Consider the following 13,643-nt stretch of genomic DNA (forward strand, 5'->3'; position numbering starts at 1 on the left):
CAAATTACAGCTGACAATACTGCCAAAACTCATTATATTTATGTCCACAGTACGGTCAGACCATGAAGTCAATGTGCGGTCTATAATTTCATTTTACATTATTACCGTGTTTAATAATTGTGAAGTGATTTCATCAGGTAAATTTTCATCTTAATATATATAAGATATAAAAAACAACAATTTAACAGTAGTGCATTAATTATGTGTTGTAGGTTACGTTAATAAGGCACCATATATGTTTGTCTGTTCATTTGAATGACTTTTACAGCTTTCTTCATTAAATCTTATGGTTTTCAATAGATTACTAAAGAAAAAATAACATAAGTGCACTCATATTTTCTCGAAATTAATAACCGCTTTTGTCCTGTTTTTGTAACCAATCTGTCCGATATTAAAAGGTATTTTTGACAATACAGCGCGACGTTTAGTAACCATTTGAATGGAAGGAAATGCTACATGTAGTTAATATTTTTATATCATCCATTATTAGAACTGTACTGGGGTTGTCGCTACATATATACATTGTAAATGTCTTGAAATCTTCATTATATGACATTCCAATCTCCGTCGTTTTACAGGTTCGAAAAAACTTGTAAATGTCAAATGTGGTAGTTGTTTGTTTACCTGTCGATAAAATACATAGTCATTATTGTTATTAATAATCAACAAAATGTGGACGATTGAGGGATTATAATAAATATTTTATAATTTCACAATGTTCGAACCCATGTTTGAAAATGATTTATTAAGGGCTAAAATATCTAAAATTATTTCCTTATATTTACAGTTTGCACTGGCATGGACTCAATAGCAATGCTTTCAAGTATTATCATTAGCAGTGCATAATGATATTATAACACGTGCGACGATTATATTGTTACGGGAATAGTCGCTGATGTAGCAACGTTGGGTCATGACCCCACGTTTGGTGGGAACATATGAATGACTCGATTCCAATTAGCTGTTCAATCGAATTCGTTGGCGATGACGGGAAAGGAAAAAACTCTGGTATTTTGATAAAAAATATGCATCTGTTGCGAGAATAAATAATATTTATCTATGTGGAAAACTGTAAATATAAGGAATAAATTTTTATTTTGTTGAGGTTATGAGGGTATAATGATAATGGAACACGTGTAAATTATGTAACCCCTTAAATAATGAAGAACTTTTACCTGTGATCAGTGTTGTATTTTACAATTGTGATCATTTCTCTAAAGCGGCTTACACAAACATACACAGTACATATGGACTGATTTCTAGATATAATTTGTTTACGATATGGCCTCATGAATGATGGCACATTTATTAGGTGTATCACTATGTTTACAATAGCGTGTATTCATTGTATTACATTAATGTACGTTTATTAGGCCAGTTTCGTCAGACAGCCGATATGCATTCAAATAATGTTCAATCAAAAAACGTTTCATCTAGTTTTATGCCTACAATAATAACACAGAGAATGAATTCTGTTGATAATGCTAACCACGTAATTTGCATTAAGTAAATTTTAGATCTAAAAAGGGTTATGAATCACAATATTTACCTCATAGAGGGTTAATGATTTATGAATATCAAATCACACTGGTTATATAATTTGAATGCAACCAAAAACAAATATAGAAAGACGTTTGGCGTAAGCTTTATCAACAGACAGCAAATGTTTTAATGAAGAAAATTATACTTTTGATTATACCATACAGCTCCAATTGTTCTATACATTATATGTCGACAGAACTGTTTTTCTATTCTAAATCGGGAAATAAAATCAATCCGTTTCTGATGATTATTCACACAGATACCTGTGATTTTAAAAAACAAAAATATTTAATAACATAATCGATTCAGTGATGTCGTGAAATGGATGCTATTTAAGTAAAAATACATTATGTGCATGAATAAACATTTGACAATCAATCGTGCAATTATTTATTTGTCCATCTTATAGTGGTGACTCATAATCAATGCTTCCATTTTTGTTCATTTTATAAACGTCAATTTAATGTATAAGGTGACTTTCTATGGGTTTTGGTAAACTTTCATTTGATGCTTATATCACAAAGAATTTTGTGATAAATTTTAAAGTGCTTTGAACTTTGCGTTAATAGTTGCTAAATTTTAACATCAATTATCAGTTAATACTATTGTGTGTAATTTGACATTCCTAAGGTTATATTCTTGATCATATTTACGTTTGTGACATTTGAGATAAAATCCTTATGTGTGATAACTGTGTATATCCTCTGGCAATTTACTTTGATACCTTTTCTGAAAGATCTTAAGTTCCATTCTATTACGTAACCGGATTAATGTCACGGCCATCCTAATTGCCTAAAGGACACTGACCACGGCTGATTAATCTGCCAATGAGCGATATCTGTCAATCATAATTCTGTAATTTTATTGTATGTACATTATTTAAGCATGAAATATTTTATTTGTAAAGCAGTTAGGTCTCCGACTTTGTACGGAACACATCAGCTATATTCTGGACACTCCAGAATAGCCATCCGTCAAGTCAAAGTTATCATCATTAAATTCCAAAGTTCAACTTCAACAGTTTTCTTTCGTCATCTTTACATCGTGACAAAACGTGCGGAAGTTTCCGTATGTTAATTGGTGGAGATAATCCTGGTAGTACCCACTTCTACGCTCGGTACGCTTTCCCGAAACCTCAACTGCCAAGCAAGAATTTCCCGCGAGTGACTCAAAAGAAGGACCATCTCTATTCGGAATCACACGGACTGGATTTTAACCAAGACTGTGTTCGCCATACTTTGGAGTTAACCAGGGTAACGTTTTGACTGTAACCATTCAGGATGGCATTATGCTATAGATGTGGAGGCCACTTCGCCCCAAACCATCCGATGTGTTGTCCAGCAAACGGATGTTACTGTTTCCGATGTGGAAACATTGGCCACTTTTCGAGAATGTGTTTTAATCGAACCGGACATTGTACTACAAATGTTGGTACAACAGGATATTATCCCTGGACCAGTCAGCGACAACTGCCTATCCATCCTGTTCCTGTCCCGAAAAACTCTTCGGACAGTAAGTCCGTTATTCGCACTGCACCAAAGAAAAAGGCCAAGTCAACATCTAAACGGCGGCGAGATTCTGAACGTCTCAGGAAATTCCGAGAAACCAAAAAGGTATTGTGTATTTTTCCATTCAGTGACATTGAAAATAGTGAACTTCAAAACGATTTCCAGAAAGACTCTAACTACAACAACCAGATAATTTCATTACAGTCAAAACTTGTTCGTACCAAAATTACCATCTCCAAAATATCAGAAAAGTGTGCAAAATTACAAAGATCAAACGAAATTCTAGAAGAGGAATGTGCACGCGCCAAAAATGTGAATATAACCAATTATGTGTCTCAAATTAAGGAACTAGAAAAAGCATTGGACAACAGAAAGAAAATTATGAAAAGCAAAGACGAAACAATCAGTACATTACAAACAACCGCGAAACAAAAAGAACAGACACAACGACAGATTGCGAATTTGAAGTTCAAAATTTCGGAGAAGGACGAGGAATTAAAACAGAAACAAAACATAATCACAAGCCTCCAAAAACAACTTAGTTACTACAGCGCTCCAAATACTACCAGACCGAATACTTTTCCCGGACCACGAAACCAACCACAAAATAATTCACGACGCCAGCGACCACACATTTCCTATGAAAACCGAGCGAATAGACTCCATCAAAACAGAGGACAGTTTAATTAAGACGCGGGACGCGTTTTCCCGGAGCGGAAGGAAGTTATCACAAAGAATTTTGTGATAAATTTTAAAGTGCTTTGAACTTTGCGTTAATAGTTGCTAAATTTTAACATCAATTATCAGTTAATACTATTGTGTGTAATTTGACATTCCTAAGGTTATATTCTTGATCATATTTACGTTTGTGACATTTGAGATAAAATCCTTATGTGTGATAACTGTGTATATCCTCTGGCAATTTACTTTGATACCTTTTCTGAAAGATTTTAAGTTCCATTCTATTACGTAACCGGATTAATGTCACGGCCATCCTAATTGCCTAAAGGACACTGACCACGGCTGATTAATCTGCCAATGAGCGATATCTGTCAATCATAATTCTGTAATTTTATTGTATGTACATTATTTAAGCATGAAATATTTTATTTGTAAAGCAGTTAGGTCTCCGACTTTGTACGGAACACATCAGCTATATTCTGGACACTCCAGAATAGCCATCCGTCAAGTCAAAGTTATCATCATTAAATTCCAAAGTTCAACTTCAACATTTTCTTTCGTCATCTTTACATCGTGACAAAACGTGCGGAAGTTTCCGTATGTTAATTGGTGGAGATAATCCTGGTAGTACCCACTTCTACGCTGGGTACGCTTTCCCGAAACCTCAACTGCCAAGCAAGTATTTCCCGCGAGTGACTCAAAGAAGGACCAACTCTATTCGGAATCACACGGACTGGATTTTAACCAAGACTGTGTTCGCCATACTTTGGAGTTAACCAGGGTAACGTTTTGACTGTAACCATTCAGGATGGCATTATGCTATAGATGTGGAGGCCACTTCGCCCCAAACCATCCGATGTGTTGTCCAGCAAACGGATGTTACTGTTTCCGATGTGGAAACATTGGCCACTTTTCGAGAATGTGTTTTAATCGAACCGGACATTGTACTACAAATGTTGGTACAACAGGATATTATCCCTGGACCAGTCAGCGACAACTGCCTATCCATCCTGTTCCTGTCCCGAAAAACTCTTCGGACAGTAAGTCCGTTATTCGCACTGCACCAAAGAAAAAGGCCAAGTCAACATCTAAACGGCGGCGAGATTCTGAACGTCTCAGGAAATTCCGAGAAACCAAAAAGGTATTGTGTATTTTTCCATTCAGTGACATTGAAAATAGTGAACTTCAAAACGATTTCCAGAAAGACTCTAACTACAACAACCAGATAATTTCATTACAGTCAAAACTTGTTCGTACCAAAATTACCATCTCCAAAATATCAGAAAAGTGTGCAAAATTACAAAGATCAAACGAAATTCTAGAAGAGGAATGTGCACGCGCCAAAAATGTGAATATAACCAATTATGTGTCTCAAATTAAGGAACTAGAAAAAGCATTGGACAACAGAAAGAAAATTATGAAAAGCAAAGACGAAACAATCAGTACATTACAAACAACCGCGAAACAAAAAGAACAGACACAACGACAGATTGCGAATTTAAAGTTCAAAATTTCGGAGAAGGAGACGAGGAATTAAAACAGAAACAAAACATAATCACAAGCCTCCAAAAACAACTTAGTTACTACAGCGCTCCAAATACTACCAGACCGAATACTTTTCCCGGACCACGAAACCAACCACAAAATAATTCACGACGCCAGCGACCACACATTTCCTATGAAAACCGAGCGAATAGACTCCATCAAAACAGAGGACAGTTTAATTAAGACGCGGGACGCGTCTTTCCCGGAGCGGAAGGAAGTTATCACAAAGAATTTTGTGATAAATTTTAAAGTGCTTTGAACTTTGCGTTAATAGTTGCTAAATTTTAACATCAATTATCAGTTAATACTATTGTGTGTAATTTGACATTCCTAAGGTTATATTCTTGATCATATTTACGTTTGTGACATTTGAGATAAAATCCTTATGTGTGATAACTGTGTATATCCTCTGGCAATTTACTTTGATACCTTTTCTGAAAGATTTTAAGTTCCATTCTATTACGTAACCGGATTAATGTCACGGCCATCCTAATTGCCTAAAGGACACTGACCACGGCTGATTAATCTGCCAATGAGCGATATCTGTCAATCATAATTCTGTAATTTTATTGTATGTACATTATTTAAGCATGAAATATTTTATTTGTAAAGCAGTTAGGTCTCCGACTTTGTACGGAACACATCAGCTATATTCTGGACACTCCAGAATAGCCATCCGTCAAGTCAAAGTTATCATCATTAAATTCCAAAGTTCAACTTCAACATTTTCTTACGTCATCTTTACTTCTTGACAAAACGTGCGGAAGTTTCCGTATGTTACTTACATGCGTGCTGGAATGGATATATAAATGTAGTGTCTCCTTCTGAATAGCTGAATTCGTATCAATTTTTAAATGATACATTATTGTAGCATACTGCCGTACAGTTCACTCATTGGACATTCAGTAAACCGGCCAGTCAGTCGTTACCCTGCCTTTATATACTTGGTTTCTTGACCACGGAGCAGAAGCAAAAGAACTTTCTATGAAGGCACACATATTCCATTGCCATAAAAATGAATATGTTTTTTTCGAGAAGAACAAAATTACAAAACTAAGTAGAATCTTACATCCGTGTAATGTTACTTAACGATATGTTATAACAATTAGCATGAAATCTTGTAGACTTAGCCAATCATAAATGACATTACAAAAAGTAGCATCATTTTTTTACTGTCTAAACACAAATTTAAGTCTGAGACTGTTTCATAATCCTGGGTTATGTTGACTTAAAATCAAATCCAATATTTAATGACTCTACAGATCCTATATAATTGTGTTTTAAGTATGTGTTAGTGACCCTTATTTCCATGTTATATTGAGGACATTGCAATTGAAATAGCGTAAGAAGGAATATGGCCTTACTCCAGAAATTCAGGAAATACTACCAGAGGATTCCAATAAGTGTAAACGTGCTCATTGTAGCACAAATTAACGCAAATACGAATAACTCTAAATTAGGATTTATTAGTGCGGATATGAATTAGTACTATTAGGTGGTTCAATACCGAAAATACCCTTTGAGAAGATTTATAACTGTACTTGCGAAAATCTCTAAAATAAAACTCTCGCCAGAATAAGTACGTTTACAGTATTACAGTATATATCATGTCAATCCCCCATACAAATAATTGATGAATAAATATGATATGTTTTACAATACGTACAACTCAATTAAAAGAGAACAATGACTTTTTGTTTTTTTCATCAATCATTTTATTGGTTCTTCAAGTATACATTAAAAACTGACAATTCTTGTTTCGTAGGTTTATCGTCGTTATAGATGCAGTCGTAATCTGTAACATACAAAAATGTAGTGCATTATCCAATGAAGAGCGAATGTTATGCAGTAGATACCACTCAAATGTGCATATTTTGATTCATCTTTATATATATTGCTTACTATGAATACAATTATATTTCGAATAAAAGAATAATGTTAGATGCTATGACTTGTCTATATCTATTTTTGGATTAATTTCGACTCGACACAGATAATTAAGAAATTCTAATTGTATTTTAGATAGTAGGGTAGGTAATGACTCACGCTGTCAAATAGATTTGATCATGAGGACTAGATGGTGGTTTCTTTGCTTGTTTCAGTATCAGCCTGTGCTAACGTCTTCTTGTCCTGTTTAAGGGCTGCCTTCCCACTCATGGCCACCTTGAGAAACATAGACTACAACTACTCGATTAGTATGCTCGTCAACATTTTAATCGGTACCAATAACTAATGGTCCATTAAAACTCACAAAATATAATATTACCCAGTGTGGTATGTTATCATAGTGACTTACGAATGAACTATTCGCATGGTATTCGTTTGGATTACTTCAAAGCATTAAGGTTTCACACAGACATGGTTTGGTTTAAACGAAATAATACCACGCATTACTTTTTGTTTATTTTAACGAGATAAATGAAAAAAAAGCTTTGCTGTTTCATGTACTTAAATAAATTAATCTTTAAGATATACCTTTTTGGCTTCAGCGTCCGGGTCCTGTTTTGTTTTCATTGTATCGACACTTTCATCGTTTTCTCCCATGTCATTAGTCAAACTTGCCTTATCATTCTGTGCTTCTGCTGCTTCCCGTTCCGGTTGCATCATATCAGTTTCGTCATTTTTAGGTTTTGCTGCCACCTCCGCTGTAGTTTCACTAGTCTCACCATCATCGCCTGCTCCGTTAGTGTCCCCCATTAGAAGTCCATATTCTGAGGGAACGTTGTCATCTGTGGGTAGGGCGTCTGGTAACGCAGTACTATCAGGGGATCCGCCATCTTGTGACGTCATTTTGTCGTCCATGTTTGATTCGTCATCTTTGATACCAGCATTGACCTTGAATGACCCCTCGATTCCCACGGAGGTTGAGTTTGTGGCAGAAGTATCTGCAGTAGTATCTTCACTGATAGTGCTGTTATCTGTATCACCCTGGTAAAGTAATGAACATACAGTTTAAACACGTTTATAACGAACACGCTTACGACGACATCATAGTTATAACGTAGGTATCTCTATTTCCCGCAATGATTCTATAATGTACATATAACATGTGTATAACGAAATATGTTTATATATGAGGGAGTTTTGTGGCCCCACGAGATTTTTTAGAACCATGAAGTACTTCAGCTCTAACCGGCAAGGGAATGACTGGGTTAAAATTAGTCTTAAACGTATTTGTTACTTATTATCATTGTTTAGAAATTATTGTTAAAACGATACTTCGTCATTTACAAATGCAGTTTGAAAAACATGCTGGTTGTCAGGTTGTCAGGTTGTCATGACACAAATGTATCACAATAGTGCAACAACTGTGGGAACCCAAAGTCATTGTCGCCAAACGGGGTTTGCTGTACCATTTCAAGCGAGCGGCAAGACGTAAGCGGTGCGTCTTCCGAATCCCCCAAACAATATATGTCATTACGTACCTCTGCACTATCAGGAATAAACCCTTTCGCAAAACCTGGAATCATGTTCTTCCAATCACTCGGAGATGCGTCGCTATTTCCTCCGTCATCCTTCTTTGAGCCAGGAACAAAACTTGTCTTAAAGGACTCCATCATACCTGGGCAGGTTGTGATTATTTTAGACATTAATACTTCATAACGCGTAATATTCATCTTATGGTTTGATAATTTCACGTATATCTATATCACTAACTAACAAATGAAAAATGTTTAATCTGATGTATAGCATATTATATGTAGTGAAAAATAAGATATTTTACTATTTTGACAAAATAATTCAATTTTGTTTGTTACGAGCATTTTATTTCGCGCTTTATTTAGAGTACACTCATATTTTTGTGTTATATCTCCATAAAATAAAAAATAAATTCAAGTTAATCCTTAAACAACCTCAAAAACATTATCGGTACCACGACTTAAAGCCGGGTTTGAAATCTGTCTTAAGCAGCCCATGAAAAACACAATACGAACATTTATTTTTTGAATGTTCATCAAATAGTTTTACTGCTTGTCGGTCCACTACAAATTTCGCTATACAACAGTTTTGCGGAAGTTACCTTTCTGTGTGGTAGCTATTATTCGAAAACTAACTTGACCTTGTATTCGAGGTGGTAATTAAATTGTATGTACAGGAGTTGATTCGCAATATACAATATACATGTGCGAAACATTTTATAATTAAACATATTTTTTATCTATATCTCACCTTTATACATACTGTCCATGGCCCGTTTCCCGTCATGCCGTGATTGTCCAGGCTGGTTGTCATTGTTACCGTGACCTTTCACAATTTGACCAGACACCACAGTGAGGGTCAATGTTGCGATGGTCAAGAGAAGGATAGAATTTCTCATTCCCGTCATCATTCACTCTGATTCTCAAACAATATGCTGTTAAATTAAATTTGTCAGACGCTTTAAGATATATAACCGACCACGTGACCCTGACTGGTGAGATGATGCAGTTTATACTGGTATATATAATGGTACCAGCATGTTGATACTGGGAAGAAAAGTTATATGTATAGGAATTTACATATCTGTATCTTGTGCATTTATCGCCAGGTGTTGTATTGTAAAATGTACATGTCAGCAGAATTTATATAAATAAAGATGTAAAGTATCACCGATGTATTGTTAATAGTGGTAGGCTTGTTACGTAAAAAGTCATCCTAAGAGGCGAGACAAGTTCTATTACTTAAAACATATACCGGTATTGTATATATATAAACATATGTATAATAGTAACATTCACTGTAGGTGTTGATTTCCGGTACCTGTTATTTAAGGAGTGATTTTTATTGTTTGTTGTTTACTGGTGTTTAAACTGCATTTTTTGTACATATTATAACGCGCGTCATTTAAAATATATGTACAAAAAATGCAGTTTACACACCAGTAAACAACAAACAATAACAATAATTCCTTATATTGACATTTTGGCTGACCTTTTCTTTAAAAATTTAGTGTTCAAATAAAATAAAACTATGTTTTTTCAGTGTTATACGATTGTCGGAAGAGCCGATCAATTGATGGAATCCCGCAACAGCTGACTTCAATTTGGCGGGAAATGTTGTCAAATTCAGAGAGTACACAATATAAAGTTCCACATTAATTTTATCTTTTTTTCATCCCATTTATACAATATTTGTTTAATATTTTATTTGCTGATATATAATTTAAGATTTACATTACATTCATACATGCAGTATATTCAAGATTTAATAGGACTAATTGGATGCGCATTAATACTATTTGCGGAAGTCGTTGTTCCGGTGTGTGTATTCTTGCGTGGCAACCACTGCGTTTACGCAAGTGTAAACGATTTCGCAGTTGGAATTGTTATATATCAAAGAGAAAGCAGAAATGTTAATATTAAAGAGTAATCGGTACTATTGTAATAGTTCACACATATACGGATGTCCTTTTCATGGATTAATTGATTTCTTTAGTTTAGAAAGAAATATATTCGTATATAATATCGGAAAAAATAAGAGTTACTTCATACCAGTTTAGATGATGTAGATTTGGTCTATTGTTTATATTTTCAGGAACAATCAACTTATGCAACAATTTCTCTAAAAGGTCAACTTCAGGTTGGAAATAAGGGTCAAATTTCAAAAGTGCATAGTTCGGAAAAAAAACAACTATATATTTAAGGATTAAAGTTTCATTCTGGTGGTTCTATCGAAGAATAAAGTTGAGTAGGGTATCGATATTTGCGAAGCGGTCCATGAAACAAATATTGATACCCTACTCAACATTATCCTTCGATAGAACCACCAGAAAGAGAATTTAATCCTTATATTTAGTCTTAACTATTATTTTCATAACTCAAAATTTACCCTTAATAGTGTTTATGGCATTTATAAGACTAAAATTGAATTATATCGTTTGGTTCCGACATGCATTTGGAGCAGCCACTCGAAGTGACGATAATTTCCGCCAATTTATCAATGAACATACAAATAAAATGAGTTCCGTCTGATGAAGCATATATCTGGGGTTTTCCCGGTATGAAACTATAAATCGTTTAATTTATCTGTTGTTAAAAACACCATGGTGCAAAGCCGTTTGGTTTTAATCTTTTACTTCGTATGATTACACAAGCTTACACAGTTCATAACGTGGCAGGATATTTAACGTAGTTGTGACGCGGCGTCCGATTCAAACCGCCTGTGTCAAGGAGGTGTGACAAACAGAGAGATTCTTCAATTTTGTGATCACTTGAGTTTTACTTAATCAGTTCACGTTTGAAATTACTTGAATACACTGATCCTAGTTCCTTTCAAATGTATACGTCGTTTCAGGATTGTGGATTTCAAATGTATCAGACGTCGTTTCCAGGAACATGTACAAACACAGGTAGGCCCACTACTGTAAACGTCTACCGCTCTCAAAATGTTAGCTTATATTTATATTGTTGTTTCAAACACTTCAATAAATATTAGAGATATCTATTACAAGTATTGTAAAGCTACAATTGTAGGATTCCGTTTCATTGATATTTCGAAACACCCAAACGTACATTTTGTATGTAAGGCCTACTCTCGCCGATTCACAGTAGATAACGTACAGGACTTGTCTGTCCCCCGAGGTGAACAAAAATGCATTATCGTGCTTGGTCGTTTTGGTTAAACTTATGCAACTCAAAGACTGATGTTGTCCTGACATATCTTATCCATTTGCGTACAACCAAAGATGTTAACAATACAAATAGGATGTAGATCTACATGTTGTAGCGAACAACACAGACTCACCGACACACAACATGTAAACATTGCGACGTCATCGGAATGTGCAATACTGTACATTGTACAACATTGTTTATTTATCATACGCACGGAAGCATTGCTCAAAGAGGTACGGTAGTAACATAAACAATGTAGCTTTTCTACATTTGTATTTACACACATACATGTATATGTGTTCAAACATATTTTGATACATGTACATGTTCATCGAACGTACGTTCGGTACTGAAAACACCAAAAGTTTCTGATTTGGACCATCATAAATTCATCCGCGCGGCTCCAAATTGCTTTGGTTGAAATCTTTGGTTGAAATCAACGGGGTTTATACTATCAACTCACCACTGACTGTAAATATTCAAAAAATATTCTTCTCAAGTTCTGCAGGCCTAAAGACCTGTAATTATGCAGCAGCATGCTGAGATAAATGGCAACCAAGTTTGTTAATATGAAAGACCTTGACCTATATTCAAGGTCACAAGGGAAAAAACTTTAAAACCTCAAACAACTGAAGTTTTGAAAGACCTAGTTGACTACCTAAGTTTATTAATATGACGATCATGACCTTCATTCAAGGTAACAAGGGCTAAAATACCTCAAACGACTTCTTATTCTTACATTTAGTTTACAAAGAAGCAATTTATCACCAAACCCTTAGATAACAAGTACATGCAATTGTTATAAACCGAGATGAAAAAAAATGGATTTTGAATGTCCGGTTTGGATATCCATACTCTTTTAGTGTATATGTGAAGAATGCTGTGGTCAATTTATACACATTTCAATCTTCCTAAATGTAGTTAGAGTTATAGTTATCTTCACTGTTCCTTAATGTAATCGGCGCTTAGTATGTGCTAATAGTTCTTAATTTATCCTCAAGGTCAATATAAATGTACATACAAATGTAAGCAAAATTTCTATATATTGTAATGTTTAGTAGTTGGACTCAGATGTATGTTGATATTTTTCACTTTTAAATCGTAAAAGTCAATTTAATCTTGGATTTAATGCCCATGGCTATCTAGATCAAAATACATTTTATTTCTGTCTCGTGCCAACCAAACACTATAAATAAGGTTTCGTTCCCAGTCACTCTTTCCTTGACTATAAACCAGCTATTTCTAACCATGAGCCCAGAATATAATATTCTGAATTGCATGCATGCCTTCCAGCAGAGGCGGCCATTTTTTTTACAAATCCTGACGCCACTTCTTGGCGTAGCTTTATTTGTAAAATAATAGCTTTATTTGTATATTTAAATGTGACGAAATCTCAAATCAATACGGTTACTGCTGTTTGATTAAGTTCAATGTTTTTAGTTTGTAATTGATTTTATAAATCATTAAACATGATTATAGGATATGTTCTAAATGAGGACTGGGTTAATGCTGGTACATCCTTATCTATGGATACTATTGCCCTTTTTCTTTACAGATAAATTGTGAATGCTACATCAGCATGCCATGTTTATGGTTTCATCTGAACTCTGTTGTTCACAATGTTGCACCCTCTATGTCAGCATTGAATGCCTAAAATGGACTGTATTGGTTCTCCCGAACATTATATATATGTTTAAAGGTAGTTTTCTAAACAATTTGTTCTACCTGCACGTTTACTGTACTGCCGGTTAGGGTAGGTGGCGGCTTCAGAACA

The 13,643-nt window shown here is 34.8% G+C and overlaps 1 protein-coding gene across 1 annotated transcript; it reads right to left on the reverse strand.

Moving 5' to 3' along the window:
- Nucleotides 1-6,997: 6,997 nt before the first annotated feature.
- LOC138330963 (papilin-like) lies at nucleotides 6,998-9,687 on the reverse strand. The gene is made up of 5 exons (XM_069278433.1): nucleotides 9,447-9,687; nucleotides 8,702-8,838; nucleotides 7,752-8,204; nucleotides 7,323-7,454; nucleotides 6,998-7,071 (listed from the first exon to the last, which is right to left on the reverse strand). The coding sequence occupies exons 1-4, from the start codon at nucleotides 9,604-9,606 to the stop codon at nucleotides 7,350-7,352; spliced, it is 855 nt and encodes a 284-aa protein (XP_069134534.1). The 5' UTR covers nucleotides 9,607-9,687; the 3' UTR covers nucleotides 6,998-7,071; nucleotides 7,323-7,349.
- Nucleotides 9,688-13,643: the final 3,956 nt, after the last annotated feature.

Source organism: Argopecten irradians, chromosome 9 (assembly GCF_041381155.1).
Source record: "Argopecten irradians isolate NY chromosome 9, Ai_NY, whole genome shotgun sequence".
NCBI classification, from domain to species: Eukaryota; Metazoa; Mollusca; class Bivalvia; order Pectinida; family Pectinidae; genus Argopecten; species Argopecten irradians.